At 36.2% G+C, this 16922-nt stretch overlaps 1 protein-coding gene across 1 annotated transcript in view; it reads right to left on the bottom strand.

Annotated features, from left to right (window-relative positions):
- Nucleotides 1-4568: 4568 nt before the first annotated feature.
- The window catches only part of btbd11b (BTB (POZ) domain containing 11b), a 67037-nt gene continuing 54683 nt past the window's right edge, over nucleotides 4569-16922 (bottom strand). Inside the window, exons 6-18 of the mRNA XM_016455326.1 lie at nucleotides 15310-15475; nucleotides 13785-13874; nucleotides 11720-11821; nucleotides 11316-11409; nucleotides 11070-11205; nucleotides 10752-10972; nucleotides 9474-9652; nucleotides 8374-8479; nucleotides 7428-7530; nucleotides 7137-7218; nucleotides 6905-6973; nucleotides 5895-6008; nucleotides 4569-5797 (exon numbers count right to left, since the gene is read on the bottom strand). Coding sequence (XP_016310812.1) covers nucleotides 5588-5797; nucleotides 5895-6008; nucleotides 6905-6973; nucleotides 7137-7218; nucleotides 7428-7530; nucleotides 8374-8479; nucleotides 9474-9652; nucleotides 10752-10972; nucleotides 11070-11205; nucleotides 11316-11409; nucleotides 11720-11821; nucleotides 13785-13874; nucleotides 15310-15475 — 1672 coding nt within the window. The 3' untranslated portion in view covers nucleotides 4569-5587. The remainder of the gene's footprint in view (nucleotides 5798-5894; nucleotides 6009-6904; nucleotides 6974-7136; nucleotides 7219-7427; nucleotides 7531-8373; nucleotides 8480-9473; nucleotides 9653-10751; nucleotides 10973-11069; nucleotides 11206-11315; nucleotides 11410-11719; nucleotides 11822-13784; nucleotides 13875-15309; nucleotides 15476-16922) is intronic.

The raw sequence follows: 16922 nt of genomic DNA, 5'->3' as shown, positions 1-16922 counted from the left end.
TCACAACGCACTGGATAGCTGGCCAATCACAGCACACCTCGCTTTTTCAGACCAATGAGCTTTGTAAAAATCGACGCGTTTCAAAAAGGCGGGGCATAGAGGAGAAACAATAATGTACAGTATGTGGAAAATAATGTGTTTTTTGAACTTTAAACCCCATAAACCCATTTCATTACACCAAATACACAAATTAATGTTCTTTTTAGCAGCATATGACCCCTTTAATATAGGAGGGTGTCAAACAGCTGTAATAGTTCTGGCTATCCTGAAACATACATTCATTGTGGGATTTAGGAATATGCATTTAAAGACATGAACTAAAGGCCAATAAATGTTGCTTTATAAAAAAAAAAATCCGGTAGCCTACTGGATGCTGAAAGAAGCACACATATAAAAAAATTCACCCTGATTCCCTTCACAGGAATTAATTGCACTTTAAACAATGTTAAAATCAAGTACTCACATGAGATGAAGATTGCAGTCGTCAGTTGCCTAATAAAAGTTCTTTCATGTATACGGAGTGACACTTACTGTCATAGGTGCTGCCATAATATCACATGATAAGTAGAATATTACTCACTCAATCGCCATTTTGAACCGGTTCTTTTCAGTGAACCGGTAGAACTAAATCGGGCTGAATCGTTTGAATCGCACAGTTCGCGTCTAGAGTCAGCTGGTCACGTGTCAGACCTTAGCGATGTTTGCTTTTAAAGGGTTAGTTCACCCAAAAATGAAAATTAGCCCATTAATTACTTACCCCAGAGGCATCCTAGGTGTATATGACTTTCTTCTTTCTGACGAATCCAGTCGGAGTTATATTAAAAATTGTCTTTGATCTTCCAAGCTGTTTAATGGCAGTCAGCGAGTGTTGCAGTGCATCAGTCCAAAAGAAGTGAAATAAAACGCATCCATCCATAATAAAAAGTGCCTCACATGGCTCCGGGTGGGTGAACAAAGTCCTCCTGTAGTGAATCGATGCGTTTTTGTAAGAAAAATAACCATATTTAAAATGTAATAATCAGTTTAATCTAGCTTGCGCTCACTGTTGTACACGGAAGCAGCTCTGGGCGGATGACATAAGACATCAGCGTTGAGCATGCGGTGCTCAGAAGTGACGAATGTGGAAGCGAAGGGGAGAGATCAAAACAAAACAACGTTCACGAATTATAAGTACAAAACGAGGATTTGTAAAGAAGAATGTCGGGGGATTTCGATATAAGCCAAGAGGAGACTGGTTTTCCGTTGCTAAAGTAAGGAAACTTTGCTTCCTTTGATCCTGTAAACAAACGTTGGTTTTCATGAGACTCCCCGGCGCATGCGCAACGCCGACATCTTATGTCATCCTCCTGGAGCTGCTTCCGTGTACAACTGTTGGCGCAAGCTAGATTAAAGTGATTATTACATTTTTAATATGGATATTTTTCTTACAAAAACGCATCGATTCAGTACAGGAGGCCTTTGTTCACCCCCCGGAGCCGTGTGAGGCACTTTTTATTATGGATGCATGCGTTTTATTTCACTTCTTTTGGACTGATGAACTGCAACACCCCCTGGCTGCCATTAAACAGCTTGGAAGATCAAAAACAATTTTGAAAGGGTTAGTTTACCCAAACATGAAAATTAGGCTGTGTTTTACTCATCCCCGAGGCATCCTAGGTGTATATGACTTTCTTCTTTCAGACGAATCCAGTAGGAGTTATATTAAAAATTGTCCTGGCTATTCCAAGCTCTATCATTGCAGTCAGCGGGTGTTGCAGTGCTTCAGTCCAAAAGAAGTGAAATAAAAAGCGCCCATCCATAATAAAAATGTTTCACACGGCTCCGGGGGTGAACAAAGGCCTTCTGTAGCGAATCCATGCGTTTTTGTAAGAAAAATATCCATATTCAAAACTTAATAATCACTTTAATCTAGCTTGCGCCAACAGTTGTACACGGAAGCAGCTCCGGGCAGATGACGTATAAGGTCAGCGTTGCGCATGCGCTGGTGAGTCTCATGAAAACCAACGTTTGTTTACAGGAGTAAACGAAGCAAAGTTTCCTTACTTTAGCAAAGGACAACAAGTCTCCTCTTGACTTATATCAAAATCCTCCGACATTCTTCTTTACAAATCCTTGTTTTGTACTTCTAATTCTTGACTGTTGTTTTGTTTTGATCTCTCCCTTGTGCTTCCACGTTCGTCACTTCTGAGCAGCGCATGCGCAACGCCGACATCTTATGTCATGCGCCCGGGAACTGCTTCCGTGTACAACAGTGAGCGTAAAGTAGATTAAAGTGATTATTACGTTTTAAATATGGTTATTTTTCTTACAAACAAATGGATTCACTACAGGAAGCCTTTGTTCACCCCCCGGAGCCGTGTGAGACACTTTTTTTTATGGATGGGCGCTTTTTATTTCACTTCTTTTGGACTGAAGCACTGCAACACCCGCTGACTGCAATGATAGAGCTTGGAATAGCCAGGACAATTTTTAATATAACTCCGACTGGATTCGTCTGAAAGAAGAAAGTCATATACACCTAGGATGCCTCGGGGGTGAGTAAAACACAGACTAATTTTCATTTTTGGGTGAACTAACCCTTTAATATAACTCTGATTGGATTCATCTGAAAAAAAGGAAGTCATATATGCCTAGGATGGCTTGAGGGTGAGTAAATAATGAGCTCATTTTCATTTTTGGGTGAACTATCCCTTTAAGAACCGTATCGAACACGAATCGAAGTCATTGTCGGGCAAGTTCGATTCACTGCTTCACGAATCTTCGAACCCTTATACGAATCTTGTGTTTTGAATCAGTGCTTCGGAGCGCGTGTCAGTCACACCATAATTTCAGCATATTTTAAAACAAGTTTCTAAAATTCTGACTGTAAAAGTTCTGTTACAAATTTGTTGGTAGATAACAAGTGTTACAAATGAATAAAGACTACATATTATTTGGTATTTAATGGCATTTTAAACATAATATTTTGCAGATTACCTACATTTGAAACTCTTGTGCAGCTATTTGTAGAACATGTCACTGAACGTTATTGCTGTTTTGATGCATTTAAACTAAAATTAAATTAAAGCATTTAGCAGACATTTTTATCCAAAGCAACTTACAGTGCATTCAGGGTATACATTTTTTATCAGTATGTGTGTTCCCTGGGAATTGAACCCATGACCTTTGCACTGCTAATGCAATGCTCTACCACTGAACCACAGGAACAGTTAAAAAACTTTAACCAGTCTTCAGCTTGCAGTTTTCAATCGTATATAGATATAGTAGACCCCTCTCTGACCCCTAGATATAGTAGCCTGCAAACTTTGAGTCCAGATGCTTCACCAATGGGCAACTACTTCCCACATAAAAGGACAATGCTTCTCTTTTTTCTTTCCTTTCTTTTCACTTTTCTGACTCATATATCCCTGGCTTTTTCATTGCAACCCTTCATGCTTCCCTCCTCCCCTGCCCCTCTCCCTCTTTCACATCTGTTGTGCCTGTAAACATTGTCTGGTTTGCTGAGATTAAGTCTTCTTTAACACAGTACAAACAACTTGAGTTGCACTCCAAAGTTACAAAAAAGATTTCTCAGAAAGCAAAATAAATCTCAGAGCTGCTGAATCAGCTAACAAACAGCATTAAAATTCAGCAAGAAGCATTACAATGATTAAGCTCAATGGTTCTCAGCTGGTAGCCTACTGTCTGTGGGTCACAGGTCTACTCTGACTGTGGACAGCAGAGGGGAAAATATAAAGTAATAAAATGCAACCAGCCATATAGTCATAGGTAAAATAACAAAATAAATAGCTGTATTACATTTTAAAACGTATAGAACAAAATGTTTAATATGTTGGATATTTTGTATCTTAATTTAATTTAGAATAACAAAATAAATAAATTTATTACATTTCAAAAGGTGTATGAGGAAATGCTTTATATTCATTTTAATAAATTATAATTTATTAATAACAGGCTTAATAAATTTCAAAAGTTGTAGGAGAAAATGCTTTATATTTTTGGCATTTTATCTTTATTAATTTAATGCATTAAATTATCACATCTTTATTAATTTACCAAATTATAATAACAAAATAAACAGGCTTATTACATTTCAAACAGTAATAGAACATTTCTGACATTTTATCTCATGTCTTTATTTAAGAAATCAAATTATCATTTTTTTTAAACTAATTTAAGAAATTACAGTAACAGTAAATAGGGTCATTTAAAAATATAGGAGAAAATGCTTTACTACTTGACATTTTATATTTGAATGATCATATCTATAAAAAATATAAAATAAATTGGCTTATTTAATTTTAATGGTTACATTTTATTGATTGCTTAGAGCATCAAACCATTGCAATTCAATATTCATTTAGAATACAAAACGGTCTATTTTTCTATTCAGCCTATTTTGTGCAATAAACAGTTGTGGTTTGGGTCGTCACTTGATGTCTGTAAATGTACTGTAAAATCTGAGTTGGGAAAACCTGGGTTCTGCAATACAAGCAAACAAAAATGATGAACCTCCAGCTTATTAAAAAACCCAGACTATGAAAAATGAAGCATGAGTATTTTGTAGTAATCTTTATAAAGAACACTGATTTAGTCATCAAGTGACACAAATGTCATTAGAGACACAGCACATCAGAACATATTGCAGGCACATTCTGAATCAGTCGTTTCAGTCAGGGGATTCACAGCTCCAATTCTGCAACTCCATGCTGATAATAGTTCATTTTCCCAGACAAAACAGACCCCCGCACACACACAGAAGAGTGTAAAGTCAATGCAAGACATGACGACAGCAACAAAACCCAAGCATGAAAATACTTACATGCTCATCTACATTTACAACAGTTACCAAGACTTCAAGAACACTTCTATAATACATTATTGTGAGTTCTCGATGGAAGCCTTAAGATGATGACGTCTTATATACATCTACTTACAGCTGGAGATCAAACTACTCCACATGAGAGATTTCCATCAGTATTTACACTGGCAGCCACTCTTCTCTGCCCACATTTTAAACATATGGTTACTGATAACAAGAGCAATATCTGTACAACTGTGAAGAAGCATCATCTCAATGCTCAAAAATACAAATCTAGGAAGCATATTTAGTAACATCTATAATCAGTGCTGACAATGATTGAGTTGTTTTCTATTCCAGAGGACTACCTCCTTGTACCCCCTAAGCCATGATGTACCAAAAAAGCATGAGCTGCTTGCTGTAGCGATCTCAACAGTGCCACGTTTTTGGGTCACATCACATTTGCTGCTCATACTGCTTCAAAATGAGTTACTGGAATTGCAATATTCCAAGGTTAGTAGAGGTACTGCATCTAAGAAAACCATTATCTGTCACAGGTGTTATTCAATTTGGAGACGAAATGTAAAATGGCATTGTTTCCTTTATGGCTGTTACCTAAAGCACAGATCAAGTCTGTTGAGAAGAGATCACCACAGTCCTAGATGGAGAACTACGAGTGCATTGCTACTGCCACTGAATGAACACATTTACACCGCACTGCTAGAGTCCTGGAGGAAGTGCACGTGTTGGGATCTCAGCATGCTTTGATAAAGTCTGGAGGCAGTTTTAGACGATGGATCCCTTCGAGGAGGACAGATGAATGGAGCGAATGCGCGTGGCCAGCGTCTTCTCCAGATCATGCAACACGTCGGGGCAGCAGTTCTCCACTGGGGTGTTATAGAGCAACTGTTTAAATGGCTCAAGCTCTATGAGAACTGCCATGTTCTTCAGAAAGTAGCCCTCGATGTAGGTTGACAGCTCAGGTGCCTCTAGGAACTAAGAGAGAAGGAGAGGAAAGAACATACTGAGAATGTAAAGAATGTTTCGTATGCATGGAAAATGTAATCTGAGAACATGTTCGATTGTATGTTACTTTAGCATGGTTGTAGATCTCCACACAAGTTTCGGTGTTGATGTTCTTGGCGCAGATGATCTCACAGTGTCTCTGTAAAGCTTCCAGCTGGAAGAACTTAGATGCAGAGAGGAGCTGGAAGAGAGCGGAGCAGAGAGACATTGAGACCAAAAAAAAAACGTCAAATAAGCCTAATATTGTATATAAGAATCATAGGTAATCCATAACAAATGTCCAAAAAAAAAAAAAATATATATATATATATATAAAATCTTGTACTGTTTTATTTGTGTAGTTAGTTTTTTATTTTAGTGCTTTATATATTTAATACTTTCATTCAGCAAGAATGCATTAAATTGATTAAAAGTGACAGTAAGTCAAGACATGTAACAATATATTTCAAATAAATACTGTTCTTTTTAACTTTAGAATACTGAAAAAAGTATGCCCCCCCCCACAAAAACCATTAAGCTGCTCAACTGTTTTCAACATTGATAATAATAAGAAATATTTATCGAACATCAAATCAGCATGTTAGAATGATTTCTGAAGGATTGAGTGAGTAATGTCTGATGAAAATTCAGCTTTGCCAACACAAGAATAAATTGCATTTTAGAATATATTAAAATAGAAAACAGTTATTTTAAATTGTAATAATATTTCACAATATTACTGTTTTTTCTGTATTTATTTTCAAATAAATGCAGCCTTGGTGAGCATAAAAGTTTTGAATGAAACGAATCTTTGAACAAATGTTTAAACAGCAGTGTTTTTTTTGTAAGAAACTACTAAATGTATAAAACAAATAAAATACTTTAAATAGTAAAATATAAATTATTACATAGTGAGGCTAATGGACTTTATTAATTTGTGGAAGAAATAATAATAACTTCAATTATTAATTGAACACTTGTCTTATATTGCTACTGCAATAAGAATCAGTTTGACTGCTTTACACTGTAAAATCCCTTTAAAAACAAATATGCTAGATTGCATAACATAAGGACTGAAACAGAGTTATTAGTACTTACATCCATAACCTCAGTGTTTCTGATTTGAAGTGAATCTGTTCCACCACAGTACAGATACTGCATCACCAGCTATATGGAAAGCAAAATATAATGTTTCATGCATCAGTCAGACACTCAATAGACCACAATATAAAAATGATGAGCTCTCCTTTCCCTCTCAATAAAAGCAGCATAAAAATAGCAAGACACACTCGCATCTTCTCAGAGCATTAGAGAAGCAGTCGGACTGTACCTGAAATACATTGTATTTGACATGGCTGATTTCGATACAGGTGTTCTCAGCAGCTGGTCTGTTTGCCAGAAGTAATTTAAACCTTGGGTACAAGTAGGAAAAGTTAAAACAATAATAATACTCCTTAAAGAGTAACAATAAAAGAAAATAAGCTGTTCTTGGGCCTCATATATGTGTTATTAAAAAGGTATTGTAATCAAAAGAACAAAAGCACACAAGGCACACTGTCACTGTATGTACTGTAATTATACAGGGTTTCTTTCTTCAGGTGGATGCAGTGCACCAACTGACCTGTTGGAGGCGGTGAAGAGCAAAACTTTGTGAGCGTAGAATGGCTTTCCTTCCACCAGGAAGGTCACATCTGCCATCTCCTTGTTGTTTAGAAAATGAGGATCTGACATAAATATATCACAGATGCATTTCATTAGTTGCAACTGTGGAATAAATGGAAATCAGCAGCATACCACAGTCACTGCCAACAGAACTCCAAAGGTTTATCCTAAAATGAAAATTCTGTCATATTTACTTTACTCTCATATTGTTCCAAACCCGTATGAAGTCAAAACAAATCATACTGATCATATTGAGAAACAGACTGAAATTTTTGTCTTTGTTCAATGAAAATGTTTACAGCCAACCTAGATCTATTTGGAATATGCATGAGAGTTTATTTAAAAAAAAAACTGTTAATTCAACATTCTATTGAGACAAATCGAATTCATAAAACTGGTTTCAATGATCTGTTTGTAAATCGAACTGTTGCAGTTAATGGGTTCACCTCATTTTATTTTAGCTTTATTTCAGTTACTGTAAATGATTCTTAATTTAGTTAGAATTAACCATAACAACATTGAATTAAGTTTTTATAAAGATGGAATTTAATTGACATTTTATAGATCAATTTTATTATTATTCAAACAAACTGTTCTTAATTGCAGTGCACTCTTCAGAATTTTGTGTTCCACAAAAGAAATCAGTCATACGGCTCACAGAGTGACACGAGGGTGAGTACATAATGACAGAATTCTCATTTTTGACTGAACTATCTCTTCAGCCTGCATTTAAAATATTTTTTAATGGGAGAACCACCCACAAATGACATTTTTCACTTGACATTTCATTAACAAAAGAGTGCTCAGTTCAATTCAAAATGTCACTTTCTGTTGGTCATGAAAAGCTTGCAGTTGTTTGTGTTTTACAGAGAGCACGGCGCAACCTGATATCTGGTGCTACGTACCCAGTCTTGATGTCTGTTTCCTCTTGATCTCTGTAAGTTTGGGGATCGGATACGGTCCGTAGCACTGAGTAAATATCATGGCCAGCTGCTGACTAATCACTTCATTCTGCAAACCATGAGAAAGAGTAACAGGTAAGACACTCTCATCAAGCCCCAATACAAAACAACACATTTTGACTTGCCTTGGGGGTGTTACAGCGCCTGAGTTGTGTGAAGGTTATGTGTATGTGTGAGCTTGCATAGCAAAACCACATCATATATTCTTGAGAAGTATCAATTCATGGTGTTTTTGGGATCAGTACTTTGTTAAATCCCTGTCAGATCGCTCCTTCTGCGGTTTGAACGATCAGCTTCTCTGAAAGATTGTTAGAGGTTCCTCATCAACTTGACATTTCTCTCGCCCGGCCTGCCTCTGCCTCTACAAATCACCTGCTGTCAGCATAGCACCGCTATTTCCTCTCTCTCCCGCTCTCTCTCTGCCATTCTTTCTCTTGGTCTCTCTCTCTCTCTTTGTACTAACAAGCAGACACACATTACTTGTGAAGGTTGAGCAGGGAGCAGAAACTGTCAGTCATCCCTGCAGGGCTCAGAGTAAGGATCCTTGACTCCACCATAGATCAACCTTGACAAACACGCTCACACATACACCTACTGTAGCCCCAATAGAAGGAAATCCACGTTTATCTTTACTTCTTGTACTGTCTGATCTGCTATAGAGGGAGTAGGTATGGATGTGTGAAGCAGATGTAATGGTCAGTGTCTAAGGATTCTTTCTAGCACCGTAGGTTTCAAAGCAAAGCTCACTATTACATAATGCTGTGGGAGGACGTCAACAGAATGCCCAATTCAAATTATGCAAGTTTCTGCCTTCACTTCCTGTTCTACAGAAGCAATATGTTCCCCAGGGTTCTGGACTCTAAGGATTCAAAAAAAGAGGTAACCCTAGGAAATTACTTGATGGGTATGATCATGTATCTCAGGCAAGCTTAACTAGCAAGACCAAGATCAGAGGTTTGATTCCAGAGAAAGCATATGATGTCAGTTGTGGAAATTTGCACTCTGTGTTGGTGCGTGTGAGTTTAGCATGTGTTTTTGTTCACCTTGCTGGCGCGCAGGATCTGGAACATGAGTGGGAGGCCGTGTGTTATGAGTTCCTCTGTGTACTCCTCCTCTTCAATAGAGCTGAACTCTTTCAGCAGACCCTGGATCAGCGGCCGCCGGTGCTGCAGGAAACAGGTTCGCAGGGACTCCAGCCAGGTGTGCAGCGTCCAGGGCACCCCTGATATACACAAAGACACATGAAAAACACTGTTTTACTTTTAAACAAGTAGGAATGTTATGTGATGTTTTGTGGCTTTAAGAATTTCACAATGGTATACTCTACCATTCAAAAGTTTTGGGTCGGCAAGATTTTTTAAAATGTTTTTGAAAGAATCTCCTATCCTTACCAAGGCTTCATGTATTCAATCAAAAATACAGCAAATCAGAAATACTATGAAACGTAATTATAATAAAAAGAAACTGTTTTGTATTTTAATATATTTTAAAAAGTCATTTATTTCTGTGATGGCAAAGCTGAATTTTCAGCAGGTATTACTCCAGTCTTCAGTGACACATGATCCTTCAAAAATCATTCTATAATGCTGATTTAGTGCACAAGGAACATTTCTTAGTATAATGGATGCTGGAAAAAGTTGTGCTGCTTAATATTTTTTGTTGAAGCCTTGACTGTTTGATGAATAGAAAGTTCAAAAACAGCATTTATGATGAACAGGAAATTTAAAATAATAATTTATTTGAAATGAATTTATTTTCAATTTTATAATATTATATTTAATATATAATATTTTAAATATATAATTTTGGTCAATGTAATGCACCCTTGCTTAATAAAAGCAAACATTTCTTAAAAAAAACAAAATAATTATATATATATATATATATATATATTTGTTTTTTAAAATATATATATAACTTACACACATTTATAATTAATAAAAAAATGATAAAAAGTAGATACAAGGGAATAGATAGAGCTAGTGTTAGAGAGTCAAGTTATTTATTTTTTTTTTCATAATAATTAAAAAGTTAACTATATATATATAAACAAGTAGATTTCTAGAATAGTTCTATTCTATAAATCTATATTGAGAGTTCTAGTGTTTTAGAGGGTCAAGTGCAGATGTATATATAGCATACATAACAGTTCCATGCAAGTTTCTATTTTATTGTATGCCATATCAAAATTTTCCACAGCATACCTCTATTCAATAAGCCATTCATTACATTAAGCTATACTTACAGTAAGTAACTTAATGTTATGCAAATTCATTGTGATACGATTACTTTATTATTGTAGATACAGTATCAGTACTGACCTAGACTTCTGATGTCCAATGTGATGTCGACATAGCTGTGTTCAGAGCTGTGATACATCGCCTCTCTCAGAGCTTTGAGTTTGGCCTTCCCCGTGCGGGTTGCTTCTATCTTCAGGGAATTCCTCTCCTCCATCTCTGATCCCTCAGCCAAGATCTCCTGTAGAGACAGAACATCTGCCTTCCCCTTTTCCGACTGCGACAGAAGCTTGCAGAACACGTTCCTGCAGCACGAGAATCAGGATGAAACGATTTTGCAGTTTTATTAATAAATTACGAGACCGTGTGTGTGTATTTGACTAATGCATGTGTGTGTGCTACCTGTGTCCATGCGCTGCGGCCAGGCTGTAGGAGTTCATGTCCCCGTGTGGTGCGGTAGAGATGCCGTTGCGGTACATGGTCCCAACCATGGGGTCCGCTCCTCTCTCCAAAAGCAGACTGACCAGCTCAAAGTTCCCTACAGCACACAAACTGCTGAGTCCTCTCTTGTGGTCTCGCTGGTTTATAATTCAGTAATTCGAGAAGGAAGTGGCACTGTTGTCCGGTCTGCAGTGTGAGCTTTCTTACCTGCAGCGGCAGCTAACTGCAAAGGCGTCTCAGTGTAGTTCTCCATCCCGTCCTGCAGAGAGCCCTCCACGTTAGCTCCAGCGTCCAGAAGCAACTGAGATAAAAGGAAGGAGAGAGAAGAGATTTGGTTTTCCATTAGGGAGAACTCCAGCTGTAGTGAATAAGCTAATGAAAGCAATTCCTGCTAAGATTAATTCGAGGAATTAGAGACAATGACAATGAAATAAGCAAACACATAATGAATCATAATGGCTGTACGACTTCATGATAAAATGAGAACCTCAATTCATGCAGACAAGGCTTTCAGGAGAAAACTGATGCATACGCTACAGGAATTTTAGTCTGACTCAGTTGTTTGGCTTAAAATCTTGCCAAAAGATCGGGCGGGAGAGAGAAGTCACTACCTGCACCACGGGGATGTGCTGTTGAAGTATGGCGAAGGTGAGAGGCGTGGCCTGCCGGGTCTCTGGGAAGACTGAGGGGTACTTTTGCACTGTGTTTGGCACCTACGTGAGGTACAGGGGACAGAGCAGGGCACAAATCAGAGAGATGGAGACCTTTAAAAACCTGTCCTGGGAAAAGTATAGAGACGGTGCGCTCAGCTGAAAATATGGAGATAGGAGAGGATCTTTGGCCTTTTTGCCTCTTTATAGGAGCTGCCTGTATAGTATATAAGTACACTTTTATTCAATATGAATGCTGAAAACTGTCATGAAAAGTGACAGTTTCCACAAAAATATTAAGCAGCATGAATATTTTTCTACATTGATAATAACCGCCCCCCCTCCAAAATATAGCCCTATTTTTAAGAAGTACACAATTTTTTTAATGAATACACTCTTACAAATAAAGGTGCTTTAAAGGTTCTTCACAGCGATGCCATAGAAGAACCATTTTTGGTTCCACAAAGAAACATTCAGTCAAAGGTTCTTTAAAGAACCATCTCTTTCTTACCTTTTAATAATCTGAAGAACCTTCTTTCGCCACAAAAACTTCCGATGTTAAAAGTTCTTTATGGAAACATTTAGACCAAAACATTTCTTCTATGGCATCGTGAAGCACCTTTATTTTAAGAATGTAGTGTACAATTCCATCAAACTGAATTGAATAATCCTTATGTATTTTAATTGAACAATTGAACAATCCTTAATCAATTATCCAATGAATATACGTAAGGATTATTCTATTCAATTTGATGGAATTTTACTATTAATTAAATTGCGTAAATCTTAAAAATAGGCGTAAAATGTTTTTGAGTATAATAAGAAATGTTTCAAATTTCAGAAATATCGTAAAATTCTTTTAAAAGACCTACTAAAATACATTTTAATATTATTTTCAATTTATTCATTACAAAATATTTAAAAATTGCATCAGCTTTTCAATTCAACATATAACTAAAATGATTATGCTGATAATATCATTTGTGTGAATTAGTGTATATTAAATTATTTCAATCAAGTATTTTTATTTCTGTTATTTTTACTCTAATTTATGTTAACACCAGCACCACATACCTTGCGTTTGGCAAACTGAAGGTTAACATAATAACAACACACTTCTGGGGTTTTAACCGGCAACCCTCAATAAAAAATGTTTATTAAATTATTATTTTAAATTTTATTTTATTACAAAAAAAATTACCTTCCTACACTAGTCTACACTATTCTTTTGACTTGGTTTTTTTTTATTTTAAAAAAGACCCTCTAACACTAGTGTTCCCTATTCTTTTTCTATTCTATCTACTTGCTTTCTTTTTCTTTATTATACCGAGACTTGTCACAGCACTTACATATTATTGTTTTGATTGCTTCTATATTGTCCTCATTTGTAAGGCGCTTTGGATAAAAGCGTCTGCTAAATGACTAAATGTAAATTATTTTTAAAATGATCAAATATGGACACCACTGTATATACATTTCCATTTCTACTCAAATTTATTTCTACATATTCTAAAGTGAAAAAATTTGAAGGTTAACCTAATATGTTGCCTTATCGTCTGGCATATGTTTTGAATTCTGTTGTTGTTTGTTTGACGGAGGCAGAAAGTGAAAGTGTTTTGTGAGAGAGAAAATAACACCTGATTCATAGCAAACGTCAATGAACTTTTCACATTTTTATTATTTCCCTGCTAAAAGTAACTGAAACTGTGACTTGCGGTGATATCTCTCTGAGACGTGTTTTATCAAGCTCGAAATAGCGACAAATAGTGAGCGTGTATATTAGTGAGAAATCTGTCTTCGCTAGCTTCTAGGGCCGAGTTTGGCAGAACAGCACCTAGTGACAGTGGCTTCCAACAAACACAGAGGAAATCTACCCAGACAAGTCCCTCATGGGCATGCAAAGCAGTCTGAGTTTTCTCCTGTCATATTACAACACATGAACACAAACACTACACAAGAAACATGACGGGGAGGATGGGTGTACAGAATGTGTATATAAGAACACAGCAGAGATGTAGTCACAAACCTCACTGTTGATGTCGGCTCCTGCGTCTAGCAGCATCTGAACCATGGCTTCGTCACCGCGAACACATGCGTACATCAGAGGGGTCATGCCCTGCAAAACACACAAAAGACCAGTTACACTTAGCATATGCCAGACATATCCTCTGATTGTGGAGTAACGAGGGAATGCAACTTGACAATATTCAGCATTACATTTAAATAACACAAAATTCAAGCAGTCTTCTTGTGTTTATAGGAACCAATCTCCTGGAAAACCATAACGTTACTCAAATCAAGATATGGAAAATCAGATAACAAGTGAATTAGCTAAGAAACAAAGGTAATGGCAAATGTTTCCACTCCCCGAGGTCAATAACGGAGCAAAGCAATCAGTGATGGAAAGCGCACTGGTGTGTGCTGATTAATACGGTCAACCGTTAAACACTGTGAATCTTGAGGGAAACCTGCTGTGCAAATCTGTTTGTTTCCTTCTGGGCTTCCATAAATGGAAAATATAGCAATGTGTGCAAGCATTTATAGTCAGCAGCAACCTATCAACTTGTGCATTAATCTGCATTTAGCTGCTTTTATCTATATAAAGTGACGTATAATACACTTTTGCACCTGGAGTTGCAACTGCATTTGTACTAGGGCGGATTTTTCAAAGCCCTAGGAAACTATTTATTTATTTATGTTTTGAGAAAAAAGTTTGTTTAGGGCTGTCAAAGTTAACATGTAAACTTCAGTTATTAAAGAAATATAACTTTTTTTTGCGCATTCACATTCAAAATTGTATTCAATTCTGCTAGACAATTATATTAATTAAACTGAGATGAAATGTGATTATTTTATTCTATTTAAAGCACACATTTGTAAAAGAAAACAATTCTCAAATTGAATTAATCTCAGTAAAAGTACAAGTAAAAAAAATATTTGCAAAGATATATATTATGCTTACCATTGTTCTTGCACATTATAAATGTTTTATACATGAAAATTCGCAGCTTCCTTTTCCATTCAAAGCTTTAGTGTTGAGAAGATTTTTACATTTTTATTTAAACAAGCTGAATTAATTTGATTAAAAATATGCTAAAAACAGTAATATTGTGAAATATTATTACAGTTTAAATGAACTGTTTTCTATTTTAATATATGTTAAAATTGTTCTTTATTCCTGAGATAGCAAAGCAGAATTTTCAATTTAATATTTTGTGGAAACCCTAATCATTTTTTCCCTCAGAATATTTTGATAAGTTAAAAAGAGCAATATAAAGAAACAATATAAACATTTTCAATTTAAGGATACCTTGCTGAATATAAGTATTAATTTCTTTCTTTTAAAAAACTCTTACCAACCCCAAAATTTAATACGGAAGTGTATATTTCAGGAATGGGGTTCTCACGCAAAGGAATCATAATATTTGCAATTTTTTATCATTAAAAAGATGATAAAACCCCTACCTTAACATACTGTTAAATACAAAAATAATGGCAAGTTTTATATTTGTGTGCATGAACATGTCTGTTTATGTAACAATCATTTGAACCTGTTCACTCATACTGTTGATTCCACCGGGTCCTAGTAAGTTGATGGCCTGGTTGACAAGGTCAGTGCGGCCACAGTTGAGCATGCGGAAGCCCAGGTCCTGCAGGAACTTGGCCTCGGTAGAGGCAGCATCCAGCTTACGTGACACGCAGAAACAGTCATCAGTCCTGCGGCACACACACAAAAACATTTCTCTAATGTCTTAATCCTCTGCAAAAAAAAAGCTTGAGTCACATATTCTAAGTGAAACACTCATCTATGGGTGAACCTTTCATTACAACACTTGGCCTAATAGCAATAAAACCGCAGTTATGGTGTGATTCATGCCTTATGTTGGGTCGACTGAGCTTGTTTTCCCTGTACAGACTGTTTATGAGCCAGTTTCATTTCACTCATGATGGGTAGCAATATCTGGTAGCTGGATGTTAATTTAATGGCAGCACGCTTACTTCAGCTGACGGGGTTCACAATCCACCCCGGGCAGCAGGAGTCTGGCCGCCTGCCGAACATCATCGCTATCCACTGAAAAGCTGCGGCGGTGCTCCGCATGTGCCAAAGCTACTCTGATCCACTCCATCAGAGGAGGCAGTACGAGAAACGGCCTGCAGGAGGAGACAAAATGACTATGTTATTTAACAAATACACATTATTTGTCTTTACTAATGATATTTTGGTATTATTATTGTATCAACTAATATGTTAAATTAGCTTGTATATTTTCAGTTTTCATTTTAATTTTAGTTTAATTTTTAGTCATTTTGCTTTTGTGGTTTTGTGTTTTAAAAATTAATTAAAATGTTTTTTTTTTCCAGTTTTAGTTGCATTTCAGAATGTTTTAGTTAGCTGCCAAAGCAACATTTCTAACTTTTTAGTTTAATTTTTTTTAAATCTAATATTTATATTTGATTTATTTCAGCTTTATTTATATTAACAAAATATATACTATATTTTTTGTAGTATACTATTTGCATATAGCCTATATAAACGTTGATACAAAAATCTGGAATAATTAAAGTCCCCCTGTAGTGAAAATCAAGTTTTTTACATTATTTTCACAAGAAAAAACATTTAAATATGTCATTTTGATGATCAAAGATAAGTTTTAAGGGATAAAATATTTGACTACAGGGGGACTTAAAATTTTTTTTGATATTAGAAGAAAGAATAAAGAAAAAGAGGTCTCTCACCAAGGCTTCATTTATTTGTTAAAAAATACAGTAAAAATAATATTGTGAAATATTATTACAATTTTAAATAACTATTTATGTAATTTATTCCTCTTGTTGCAAAGCTGAATTTTCAGCAGCTGTTGCTTCAATGTCACATGATCAATCAGATTATGTATATAGTAAATATATAGTACATACTGTATATAGTACACTATAGTATAGTGTTTATATATATATATATATATATATATATATACAAAGTAGTTTCGCTTTCACAACGAAACACACGGCGACCCAGCGTGAGCGGAAGCCACGGCCTAGTGTGAGCTGAGGCCGGGCTAGAGTGAGCAGAGGCGCGGGCTTGAGAACGGCGCGGCCGGGGGATTCGACGAAGGAGGCTTGCGGCAACCACATGTGACGACCCCGGGCTGGACTCCGCTTCGTC

Source organism: Sinocyclocheilus anshuiensis, unplaced genomic scaffold, assembly GCF_001515605.1.
Source record: "Sinocyclocheilus anshuiensis isolate Anshui unplaced genomic scaffold, SAMN03320099.WGS_v1.1 scaffold571, whole genome shotgun sequence".
Classification (NCBI taxonomy): Eukaryota; Metazoa; Chordata; class Actinopteri; order Cypriniformes; family Cyprinidae; genus Sinocyclocheilus; species Sinocyclocheilus anshuiensis.
This window is presented reverse-complemented; position numbering and strand designations above follow the sequence as displayed.